Source organism: Chaetodon auriga, chromosome 2 (assembly GCF_051107435.1).
Source record: "Chaetodon auriga isolate fChaAug3 chromosome 2, fChaAug3.hap1, whole genome shotgun sequence".
In the NCBI taxonomy this organism is placed as follows: domain Eukaryota; kingdom Metazoa; phylum Chordata; class Actinopteri; order Chaetodontiformes; family Chaetodontidae; genus Chaetodon; species Chaetodon auriga.
Genome location: NC_135075.1, coordinates 10,090,329 through 10,102,363, shown reverse-complemented (window position 1 = coordinate 10,102,363; position 12,035 = coordinate 10,090,329). Strand labels below are relative to the sequence as shown.

The 12,035-nt window shown below is 41.2% G+C and overlaps 1 protein-coding gene across 1 annotated transcript in view; it reads right to left on the bottom strand.

The window, feature by feature from the left end:
- Positions 1–9,172, bottom strand: part of LOC143330738 (integrin alpha-5-like) — a 40,175-nt gene extending 31,003 nt beyond the window's left edge. The window contains exons 1-2 of the mRNA XM_076747493.1: positions 8,920–9,172; positions 1,944–2,068 (exon numbers count right to left, since the gene is read on the bottom strand). Coding sequence (XP_076603608.1) covers positions 1,944–2,068; positions 8,920–9,119 — 325 coding nt within the window. The 5' untranslated portion in view covers positions 9,120–9,172. The remainder of the gene's footprint in view (positions 1–1,943; positions 2,069–8,919) is intronic.
- Between the last annotated feature and the right edge of the window lie 2,863 nt (positions 9,173–12,035).

The following is a 12,035-nucleotide window of genomic DNA, read 5'->3' as shown; positions in this document are numbered from 1 at the left end:
GTCATCAGTGTTTGATTTTTGTGCTGTCAGGGCTTCATTTGAAAGGCTTCCCCACATGTTCTTGGCTTTTTACATGGATATTTTATGGCCTTGTTCCTGGGGTCTGCAGTCTTAATCCATCCTCCATGCTATGGCAGACATCAAACAGCTCAAAGGGACTTGGACTTTGTTGTTACTGTAACCCAAACGGCTGTACTTCATCGTCAGGAACTGTTTTAAGAAGAGGCCCTGGCAGTGCAAAGGCAAGGAACAGTGATGAGGGAGGGGGTGATGGAGTGCTAGAGGTGTGTGAGCGTGTGTGTGTGTGTGCGTGCATGTGTGTTTGTGTATCATTGCCTGCCAAAGGTTTTTACTTTTGCAACTTCAGCAGCATTACACCTCCAGGATTCTTGCTTTCAACAACATGCTGCTATAAGAATTAATTTTGAAAAATAAAGCAGTAATAATTCTACTTGAATTGCTATTCCTGGTCCACAAAACTTCACTTCTGAGTCAGATAGGTGAGCCAGGTTACATTTATGTCCTATGGAACGCTGTGAAAACACGTTGCTGACTTGGAAAACCAGTTCACATCCTTATCCAGGTACTAAATAAAAGTCTGTGATGTTGGGGTTGGCTGTCAGTTCCTAATTTCTTCTACATGCAGGATTTTTTTCACGCCTACAGTAAAAACAGTAACCATTAAATACTTTTGCCATTCATCGTCCTTGAAAAGTGATTTAACTAAGCGTGATGCCTTCAACGTGCCTGAAAGAGGAAGCGTGCCTTTCGTCCGAGTTTAAAGACAAAAAAAAGAAATCATACTTGAATGCGCCTGTAAGTGTGTGAGCTTTACTGTGGTGTATTTTCTGATAAATACGCTTTCTGTCCGCAGAGTGGTGACATTAAACTCTCCTGACTACGACTCAGCGTGCCTGTTAGGTTAATGGAGTCTGGGCTGTGTCCTCAAACACACCATGAATCCTGGGGCCTGCAACAGGAGAAGCAAGACTGTTGAGTGTAGAAGTATGAGCATGTGTGTGCAGATATGAGTGTGTGTGAACATAAGTGTGGTTTTGCATGTTTTTCTATGATGTATCGTGTTTCAGAGGCTGTCTGCAGAGACAGTTTATAAACAGTTTGTAGGTGTGTATTTATGTATAGCAGAGTTTGTGCAGCCGCAGCTCTCAATCTGTGTAAACCGCCATTTGGTATCAGCATGTGAGAGGGTACGATAAGTGAGACCCTGTGATCCTCAAACGGTGGTCCTTATCACTTCCTGTATTTCTGATGGAGGTGATTATTTTTCTGGCAGAGCTGGGGGCAGCCCGGGTCCTCTGGGGTCCTTGTCCCCATGATGACTCTAGCCTAATTAAAGAGTGCTCACAACACTGGGCCTGAGTCCAGCAGGAAATCAAAGCTCGGCAAAAAGCAATGCAAACACTGCCCCTGTCCCGAAATGGAGACCTTAGCATCATCGGTCACCATTAAAACACAGGAGAGAAATCAGAGCTGGTTTGAATCAAAACAGAGAACTGTTGGGTAAAGAGTTACTTTTTTCTTTATTGGACAGTAATAGTGAAGAGGCAGACAGGGGGACATGCAACAAACATCGGTTACCACGGCGCACTAGGGAGCTGCACTTCTGACCTCAGGGTCAAACCTGTGGTGCTTAACTCAGGATGCTACCTACAGCTTCTCTCAGCTACTTTTATGGCTGGTAAGAGACAGCTAAGAGTTTACCACACGAGCCTGTCTCCACTGTTTAACAGCGCTGTTAGGGAAAGTGACATTTTTATATCCTGGAACAATGTGAGTTACCAACTACTGCTGTGCTTATGATGTAGGGAAAATTCTCACCCTTGGATTCTGAATATTGAGCTTGTCTTTTCACAGATCCTATTTTTATCTGTGTGGATACAAAGAAAACCAACCATCAATTTCGATTTAACAACACACCCTACCTTGCTTGTCAAAATCGATCATGCTGCAGTTTGCTTGCCTCCAGGGGCACAAGTACACAGCTCCTCCTTCAGTGATGCCTGGTTGGCTGGTGTTGGCTTTTGGAGCGCCGATCAAAATACTGATACTAGACAGCAGAAAGGAAAACAAAATGTTACATTGTGGTTAAGAACAGAGTCCAGGAAAAGTCTGACATTACACCAAGAGACAATTGCTTTCCTCTAAAATCATATGGACTTAACTTGTCCTATAAACATGTCATACACACAGTGGATGAAATAAGTAGGAATCCGGACAAAGACTTTGAAGGGTAAAAAGGGGCTGAAAGGTAAACGTGCCAGCAGTGATTGGTTGGATTCTTGATACCGACAAGTTTTCATACATATGTCTCGAATTTGTCAAAAGAAAAATATTTTTTTTTGCCTTCTTGCCTCCTGTCTCCTGGCTGTAGCTTCATTCTTACCATACAGGCCCCAGACTAGTATTGATATTGACATCTAACCTGCCCTTGAGCAAGGCACCAAACCCCTAATTGATGGGCCACCGATTATGTCACTCTGACATCCTCCACTAATGCATGTCTATAGGTACAGTGTGTGAGCTTGTGTGTGTATTTCAGTCCTGTGTGTGTCATGAACATACTAACAACAGGCTACAACAACAGACAAACAGCACTAAACACGACCATAAAGAAGTCGAATCAAGGCTGACTTCTCTCTGATCGTCCCAAGTTCCTGTTTATACCTTAAAAGGTAGCCCTCAAATGTTTTGTATGGATGTTTAGTGTACATTAAAAGATCAGTTTGCAGCTATTATCTCACAAAACAAGTTGTAAACAGGGCACTGGCATGTTGTCACCTCACAGAGTAGATGCAGTGTTAGCAAACAGTAACCTGTTTATACAGCCAGCTGACATGGAGCAGCGTTGGCAGGCCAACGCCATAAAGCCAGAGTAAGTTCCATATTCACTCTCCATTTCGCTCTCTGTTTGGTGTCTTGGGCCATCTTCTGAGAGACATATCTGGCTCTTTAGCTGCTGCTCACCTTCTAGTGGCTCACTTTGTCTGCTGTTTGGTGCTGAGCAGGTTTACAGGCGAAGCAGAGCTTGTCTGCTGAAAACAACTGCTCATTATTGGTGGAGATAATACTGACAAGAGCTGTGAGAGTGAACCAAAACAGCATGAAAGATTCTAAAAACTAAGGGGAGAGCTGAGGGGCAGTGATATTTCTCTGCAGGTTTGTCACTATGAGCCCTTTGACATTGTAAGAAATTATGTAATTCGTTGTTATAACATATTGACTAGAGCAGCTAAGCTTGCTATAAAATTACTATATTGAAGCACCTACAACAGTTGACTGAATGACTACATGTCGAAACTTGAGTGGTAGTGACTTGAGTGCAATTATTGTAGCTCTTTATAGCGTAATGAATGGCAGTCTTTCATTGGAACTGCTTGTTTGGTCATGGTTTTTGTTGAGTTTACACTGTGATCCACACAGAGATCGTTTTTATTGTTCTAGAGATGAAGGGAGGCTATTTCAAGTGAAACTTAGTTCTGCAACTGCACTACCAAACCTCTCAGGTTTTTCAAAAATACATATAACGTAACTGCTATTGCCATTCTTGCTTAGACTGTTTGCAAGTTAGCTAGGAAGGTGGTTTTAAGCATCTTACCTCTAAAAGGTTTCAAAAGAAAATGTGTAAGGAAATGAAGACTGGGAGACTAAACAAGAGGTATCCAGAGATATCACTGCATATTTTCACTGAATGACTGTCTGGAAATGAATAAAACGGCAAGAACATTCAAGAGAGACGCAGCAAAACACATGTTAAACATTATCGCTGCAGTTGTTTGCATGGATGCATGTGTGACTATCATGCACACGCTACCGCATGGAAACACACATGTGCAAGTGTAGTGTATATGAGTGTGTATTACACTGTCAAGGTTTTCAGACAGCCCTGCTAAAAAGGCCTGGCCCAGAGCAAATGGCACAACTTAAGACATTGGTGACTGATGACATTTGCAGAGATCAGACAGACTCGCCCCCATCCCCCAAATTGTCTGGAGAGCACAAGAGGAATATTTACATGGCTGGATGAGCTTTCCTTATAAACCACTCACTCCACAGCCACTCAGCTGACGAGGGTGCAGGCTTTCAATGGCCTTCTCTTTCAAAGGTAAAGGACTTTTAACCCACTACCACCCCTGTGAGGGCTGCACATGTGTATTTGTAAGATATACCTTTGAGCCAATTAAAAAAAACACTTGTAATGAAATCTTAATAGCCAACAATAGCCTACATAACAATACGAAGTGTATCAGTGGGATGATGGATATTCCCTTGAGACCTGAAATAAGAATTCCTTTCCCTTAACTCACGTTCAATGGGAACATCTGCAAACAGGGAAATGGCCGAGAGGCATGGCGAGGTCAAGGATGCAACATGTAATTTTTACTAAAGGATTTATGAGCTCCAGTGAATGCATTTACATAGCCACATTATTCTGAAACAAGTCATATCCTAATGATAGGTCTTACTCAATTGAACTGCTCATATGCATGATAACCTACTCAAAACATTTCTTCCTCACTATTTTTCCTTTCTCTTATTACTCATCTCATTTTCTCTAAATTCTGAACACTGTGTGAAACATCTAAGAAGGAACAATGGCTTTGGTTTGACTGCTCATCATGTGTAGTCGTATCAAACGTAACAGGGGGTCCCATGTAGACATCGCTTAATTTTAAGGGGCTCAAGGCAAAAAGGTTGGGAACCACTGAGGAATAATGATATAATCTTCAGTACAGTTACATTCAGTAATGAACACAACACATGTCTCTGGAAAGCAACAGAGTCTCTGAATCCCCACTAACCCTGTTCAGGTTTCTCAAGATTTTATCTGGGTTGTTGTAATAAACAGGATATGATTCTTATATGAGCCAGACCCCCAACTTGAATATCTGCTTTGTTTGGTAAGCATGTAAATACATTCATTAAACTCATACATAATACGTGGGTGGCCAGGAATAATCTGACACAATACTCAATGTGTTTTCTTTACTATTGTCTCTATTATGAGAAGATGACTGAACCACGCAGTATCAGGCAAACAGAAACCTTTGTCTGACTTTGGTGCTACAGTCAGAGGATCAAAGTTTTTAAAATCCATCTGGGGACCATAAATGTATGTATGTATAATGCATTTCATGACAATCCATCTCATAGTTGTGGAGATATTTCAATAAAAAACCAAAAAAAAATTAAACCTCGTGGTGGGACCAGAGGAAAAGTCAGGAGATCATCAACATCAGTAGGATTCAGCCTGAGGGGGACTTGAAAGTCTGTACCAAATTTCACAGCAATCCATTCAATAATTCTCTGAACATTTCAGCGGTGGACCGACTGACCGACATCTTCATCCCTAGAGTCATGACACTAGTGTGGCTGAAAAGTCCATTTATGCATGCTAAAAAAGATTTGGAGTTTATTGTTGATGTACACTATCGTCCCACAATGCAATGCATAGATTAAAGGCTCCTCAAAGCTGCCAAGAATTGAAATAAGAAACATTTAGTGGTCAACCAGCCTGAGGAAGATCTCGGAAATCAAAGAAATAATAGCAATAATCTGTAGATTTCTCTTTGGCAGTGAAATTCTAACGTCGCAGTTTGATTGACGTCAGCACGTGTATTATATCACACTGTTCTCAGTTTTTCAGTTTTTAAAACTTATTCAGTCCAGTTTTGTTAAAGAAAGCTAAAGAAACCATGTAGCATTGACAATAATGTCAAAATAAATACAAAATGTCAATTTAAAAAAAATCCTCAGTGCCTTATTCCCAGTCCACTTAATGTGCTGAAACATTCAGAACCTCAGTCATTTCTGAATGTGAAACAGCGCCGCCGACACATTGATGCCTGCCTCCTAAACCGCTGATTTAAAATGTCCTGAGACGCTGAAGACAGAGATGGCATGGTAAGCAACAGGAGCCGCTCTTAACAAGGCTGCCTCCAGGCAAACAGCCCCATAATTATCAGAATGCATGACAACCGGCAGAAACAATCCCATCAGCACAGAAGAAAACATGTCCGTCATTCAGGAAAGCATCCTTTTCCTGCTGTGCTGTTTATCCACCACAAAACAAGAACTGTTCAATCCACATGCAGATGTTCAACAGCAATCTTGGGCTGTCTCAATACATGAATTTGACCAAAAACAGAATGTGGTATTGTTCAGTGTGAGCAAAGTTATGGCAGGCAGAAGGGGGCTTAGTCTGTACAAACTGGTCTAAATCAACATCTCAGTAATTACTTGACAACATGCCCTCTAACTGCCAGGAGCTTAGTTAAGCAAACGGACAGAATCTTAACCAATTTCCTCACAGGAAAATATCTACATTCATTAAACCAACATTGCTTTTACTCGGTGAGCCCTCGAGGATGTTAGTGAGGGAAAACTGAGACTCAGAGAGCTGATAAGGTGTGACTGGGATTTATATGGCAACGATCTGAGCAGTTTAATGTTTTACGGGAGCAGCTGTGTGCCAAATATTATTCACTCAGCTCCAGAAGGTTATCACACAGAAAGATAAAGAAATGAAACCGATATGCACTATTTCTGCTACTATCTGAAAGAGTTTTTAGGATGTAACACATTCTAGAGGTCATCAGCTCTTCAGCAGCAGCAGCTGTGAACAGCTGGCTGAGAGGGTGTATTGGCTGGACAAGCCGAAATGTATTTGACTGTCTCAACAGACTTTAAATACACTGAGGGTGATCAGACAGATTGTTGTACATTTCAATCAGCTTGTTAGCTGGTTAATAGAGGGTTACTGTATCTGGACAGCAAGCCTTTATGTCTTGAAGTGATGAAGAAGCTACATCAATATCCAAGTGACGCTCTAACTACTCCATTAGACTGATGGATTCAGCTACAGCAAACAGATTTTATGAGCTTATCTCTAACTGGAGTTAAAAATTCAACTTAAAATGTAAATACAGTAAAGGACCAGCCTTTTAAAATTGTGTATGAATAAATACTTGGTGTGTCTACGTGTGATTTATGCTAACAGAGTGCTGTTCGTGTAGATTTACCGGAGGCTGTCTGCTAATTAAGCCTGCTGGCTAGCTGCAAAACAGTCTGCGTACTTTAAAGTGATACTGATGTAACTGCTGAACAATGGTCACTGTGGCATCAAGTGATGATTATGGGATGATGGCAAACAGTAAAACAGCTTCAGTAGTCGTAGCAGTCAGTCAGTAGTCAGTAGTAGTTTTCTCTAAGTTTAGTGGAGACTTTGAAGCACAGCCAGTTCTCCATCACAGTAGCATTTAAAAACAAATCCACTGAAACAGATTTATCTAACTACAAGGAGCCTGTAAGTTATTACATGACCGTGCTAACACACCATCATCCATCGTCAGGTATTTTTTTGAATATTGTCTTTAGACTTTGTCTCGGTGTGCCGTCCCATATTGTGCCTCTCATGTGTTACCATTACATTCAAGTGAAAATAAACACCCTGTGATCTTTGAAAGACCCAGAGGTTTGTTTGACAAAACTTAATGCTATTTCTAAAATCCAAAGACTCTTCTAAACATCTGGATGTCATTTCTTAAAACACAAACAAATTAGGAGCATGTCCTTTTGTATTAGAACACAAGATACTAGAACATAACACCAATATACAACAGCATAAATGACAATCACAAGGCAAAGAGATAGGCCTCCATCATTTCCGGCTACCATCTTTGTTTGGATGAGGGGAAAAAGAAGCAGAACTTGGCAAACAGGTTGAAATCTTCTTTTATTTATCTATCAAGCAGTAGAAGAAATATTTCTTCCATCAGATGTTTAGATGAGTCACTTAAGTGGAAATACCTTCAGAGCAGCAGCAAACCTAAGTGTCATTAAAAGACCTTCTGGCTTTTCCAAAATCACCAGGTGGTCTGATGCATGGCTCTGTGACTCAAATGTAATGGTAACACATGAGAAGCACAAACTGTCTGTGTGCAGCTCATGAACGGAGCACCATCATCCTACTTCTGGATTAGGACTGTGTCTGTTTTCCACACTCGTGGACAGATAGAGTTTGCACACAGGTGATGGCACACGCTGTGTCTGGAGGTGAGAAAGAAGATGCGCGATGTTTGACTTCATCTCACTGAGCAGTTCTTCATCTGTCACCAAAAACACCAGAGGGAAACCCCTACTGTCCCCTTAGCGTGTTCAGAGGAAGATAAGCATATTTCTTACTGAGCTGTAGGTTAACCCCCTCCTCCCTGAATCACACACAGACTTGTCTGTTTCCAATCATACATGGGCTGGATTCCAGTGTGTGTGTGTGTGTGTGTGTGTGTGTGTGTGTGTGTGTGTGTGTGTGTGTGTGTGTGTGTGAGAGAGAGAGAGAGAGAGAGAGAGAGAGAGAGAGAGAGCGCTGGATGGTATTAGTGACATTGAAGTTTACACCCTAACATTTCCGCCACTGTATCACTGGGTCCAAAAGTTTATAGTAGACTTACAAACAAAATGTAGAATGAATGTATATTATGATCAGTTTATCCAAACTGCATGAGGAGAACACTTTAAACGGAATGCTGACAACATAAAAACACTACAGGAATAGCCAAAGCTACTGTACGGAGACACTGTAGAACATAAAAAAAATATTCTGCATGTCTGCAGAAACACAGACACAACCAGAATATTGTAGGAATATTGGAATAATGCCATCACAGAGGCGGAATGTAAAGGCCACAGTATAATGTAATGTATACGGGAGAAGACTTTAAGGTAATAAGTCAGTACCACTGCAGAGGCTAGTCCTTGAATTCATACACTCCCTACAGTATATTACAGTGCAAGCTGTCATAAAGTGGTGATTTTGAACTGCAGAACTGCTGTAAACTCTCTCCCACTGACTAACAGTGAGGCAGACCATCAGGCTTTGTGATGATGCAGAAAGACTTTTACCTGGATGAGTTACTGAAGAACTCCACTGAGTAGCCGAAGTAACTGCCCGGTGCGCCGCTGAAAACGACGCGTGTCTCCGTGTCCAAGTTAAAAGCAGCGCAAAGCTGGACCAAAACCACCACTACAGGTACAACCCACACTGTGGACTGACAACATTTTCCCCATGACGGCGTAGGTGAAAGTCCAGGAGCGGTGCCCATCTCTTCTTTTGCGCGTCTCTTCTTTCATTGAATAGCTGAAGCGCAACACGCGTCATCCGTGCTGTTCCTTATGGAGGACAGTTTGGGTCGCGATCATAAATTGGTGTCCTGAATACTCCGTTCAACACCAACAGGTCCGGTGGACTGATCCGGAGTGAATGGTGAAATGAAAAGAAAGGCAGGACAGAGTCAGACAGAAGGGGAGAGAGTGAGGGAGGGAGTGAGGGAGTGAGGGAGGGGGAATGATTGCAGCCTCATTGGGGTGGAGCTTTAAATATTAACAGGCTGTCTGGTCTCCAAAGAATAAGAAAAAAAGTAATTCTGTAAAAGACGCCAAGACAAACAATCTCAAAACAGACTATTGTCAAAGGAGACAGACAATGGAAAATGATAAAGTCAATACAAACTCATCAAGTGTTCCAAACACACTGAGATCAGCTTGTTAGATACACTGAGACAACACATACTGAGACATGTGCAGCTTCTTCTGATTGTATTCATTACAGCCCAGTGTGAATGACCTGTATTACAGAATAAGACCTTTCCAGTGGTCTTCATGGCAGATATTATAACTAACATCATGAACAATGCTCGTCAGTTCCAGGACTCTGGGTCTTTCTGAGCCTCCATTAACATTAACGTGAGCTACTCTTTTTGTTACTGTGCTGTGAAAATGTTTTATTTCAGCAGTCTTACAATGAAGTTTAACTTAATGTACAATAACTGATTTTTGGAGGCCGCTGGGGGAAGTGGAAACAAGTGGTGAGATATTGACATATCATCACCTCTTAAGTTGACATGGTGAGCTTCACACATCCTGCAGTTACAGAGCAACATTATCATTCATTTCCACTCTTGTGTCTGTCTGCCTCTTCTAGCCATCTTTTAGCTCTGTTTTTTGGTGTCCTCCAACTGCTGAGAGAAATGAGCTGCTACATACTGCTCACCAGCAAGTTGCTAAATATGTCTGTCTGCTGTTTGGCGCTGAACAGGTGTACAGTGGGATTTTAAAGCTTTTTTACCAAGAACGATGTTATGAGAGCTATGAGAGTGAACCAAAACAATGAGGTTGCAGTCAGACGGGGAAACAATGAGGTGAAGCTCAATAAAAAGCTCAGTGAAGCTGAGAGGAGCTGCAGATTCAGGTGATAATTCTCTGCAAGTTTGTCACTTTCAGCCTCTTTCATTATTAGCTGTTACTACATTCAGTGTTGATATAATGATATTAACTACAGCAGTTTTAAAGTTAGCTTGCTACAAAATTGCTATATTTAAATAACCACAACAGCAGGCTGAACAATGAGCAACACCTCTCACATCGACGCATTGTTTTCACTTTCACTTTCACTAGCATTGAAAAATGTTGATTTGAGCTGTTTAATAGTAACAATCTATGTCAATTTATACAAATAATTAACATGATGATGATGAATCTAGCGACTCTTCAACTTCTCATTTATCTGCCAATAGATATGTTTTGAATCAAGCTGAGAGCTGTCATGTTGCATGAGCAGGAGGAGAAGGTGCAGACCAGGAGAAAGACAACGTCTTGGATTATCATATTTGGATGTAAAGACTGAAGCGGTCACAAAAAGTAGACAGCAGCATGCAACACAATCAGCTCAGAAATGACAAATAACTGTAACAGTGTTACAACAATAACATACCAAGGCACACATTTACATGTTACCTAGTGTGAAAGTACTAAACACAAATTTTGAAAAGCATTTATCACTACTGAGACTGAAATTTAAAAATAGAGTTTTGGTGACTTTTTGAGGCTCAAAACACATTTAGGACGCAGACTTGACTTGGGACTTCAGTCTGAACTTCACAGCCAAGACTTCTTCGTGACTTTGTCCCTGTTTTACTTTTGATACTCAAAACAGTCCACATTAACGTCATATAGGTGTGAGTGTTTCACATTTCAGTCCGTTTGATGTAAACTGAATAAGAAGGAGCTCGTTAAGAAAGGCAGGGCGCTTACTGTCAGAAAATTCTGTTTCTGTTCTTACATACTCTACATGTCGAGACACAATTCAGTGTGACTAAACCTGGAAAACACACAGACATCCATCTTCAGCTCTGTCTCTCATCACTTCGTTGGAACTGAACTTGCTATCATGGCAGACTGACAGGCAGGCAAGCGTACAGTACGTGATTATTTGTAGGTCTCCTCATGGATATGTGTGTGTGTGTGTGTGTGTGTGTGTGTGTGTGCGTGTGCGTGTAGCCTATAGGAAAAGAGGGCCCCACATTTGAGGCACTGTGAGTCAAGAAACATTTGCTGCCAAAGGCAATAGAGCTTGGACAAAGAGAGTTTTCTCTCTGTAAAAAGACATTTTCACATGGCACCGAGGCAGTACACTGTGACTTGTAGCAAGTTGATAATACAACAGTTAGTTCCCCTCGTAAATTAAATGCCAGTGGATGTGGTAATGGGCTGGATGCTGCGTGTTATTTTATCCAGCAGTTAATATAATGAAAAGGTTTAAACAGACACATTTATAACTATAAAAATATGGAATTTAAATGCACTTCCTCACATTTTGACAAGTTATTAGAAACAGCATTGAAGTCATTAAACTATTATTTGCTAGTTGCCCCACAGTTGAATGTAAAATCAGGCTGTAAAACAGGTTAAAATTAGAGTCAGAGCCACGGTTGTGAGACAAAACCTTGCAAGCCGTAAGTTAAAAAAATAACATACAGGATTTCCCATTTGTGATTAAGAAGAGATCAGCCAGCCTATGACCTTTATTGACCTCTATTGGCATGAAGTATGCACTGCAATATGCCATGGCACAACATTTAACAACCATCTATAGTTCCTAGTACAGCCGCAGGTTTTAACAATGCTCAACAGCTGCATTCACAGACATTTTCATAATATAAACCTGTAAGAGAAACTCTGAA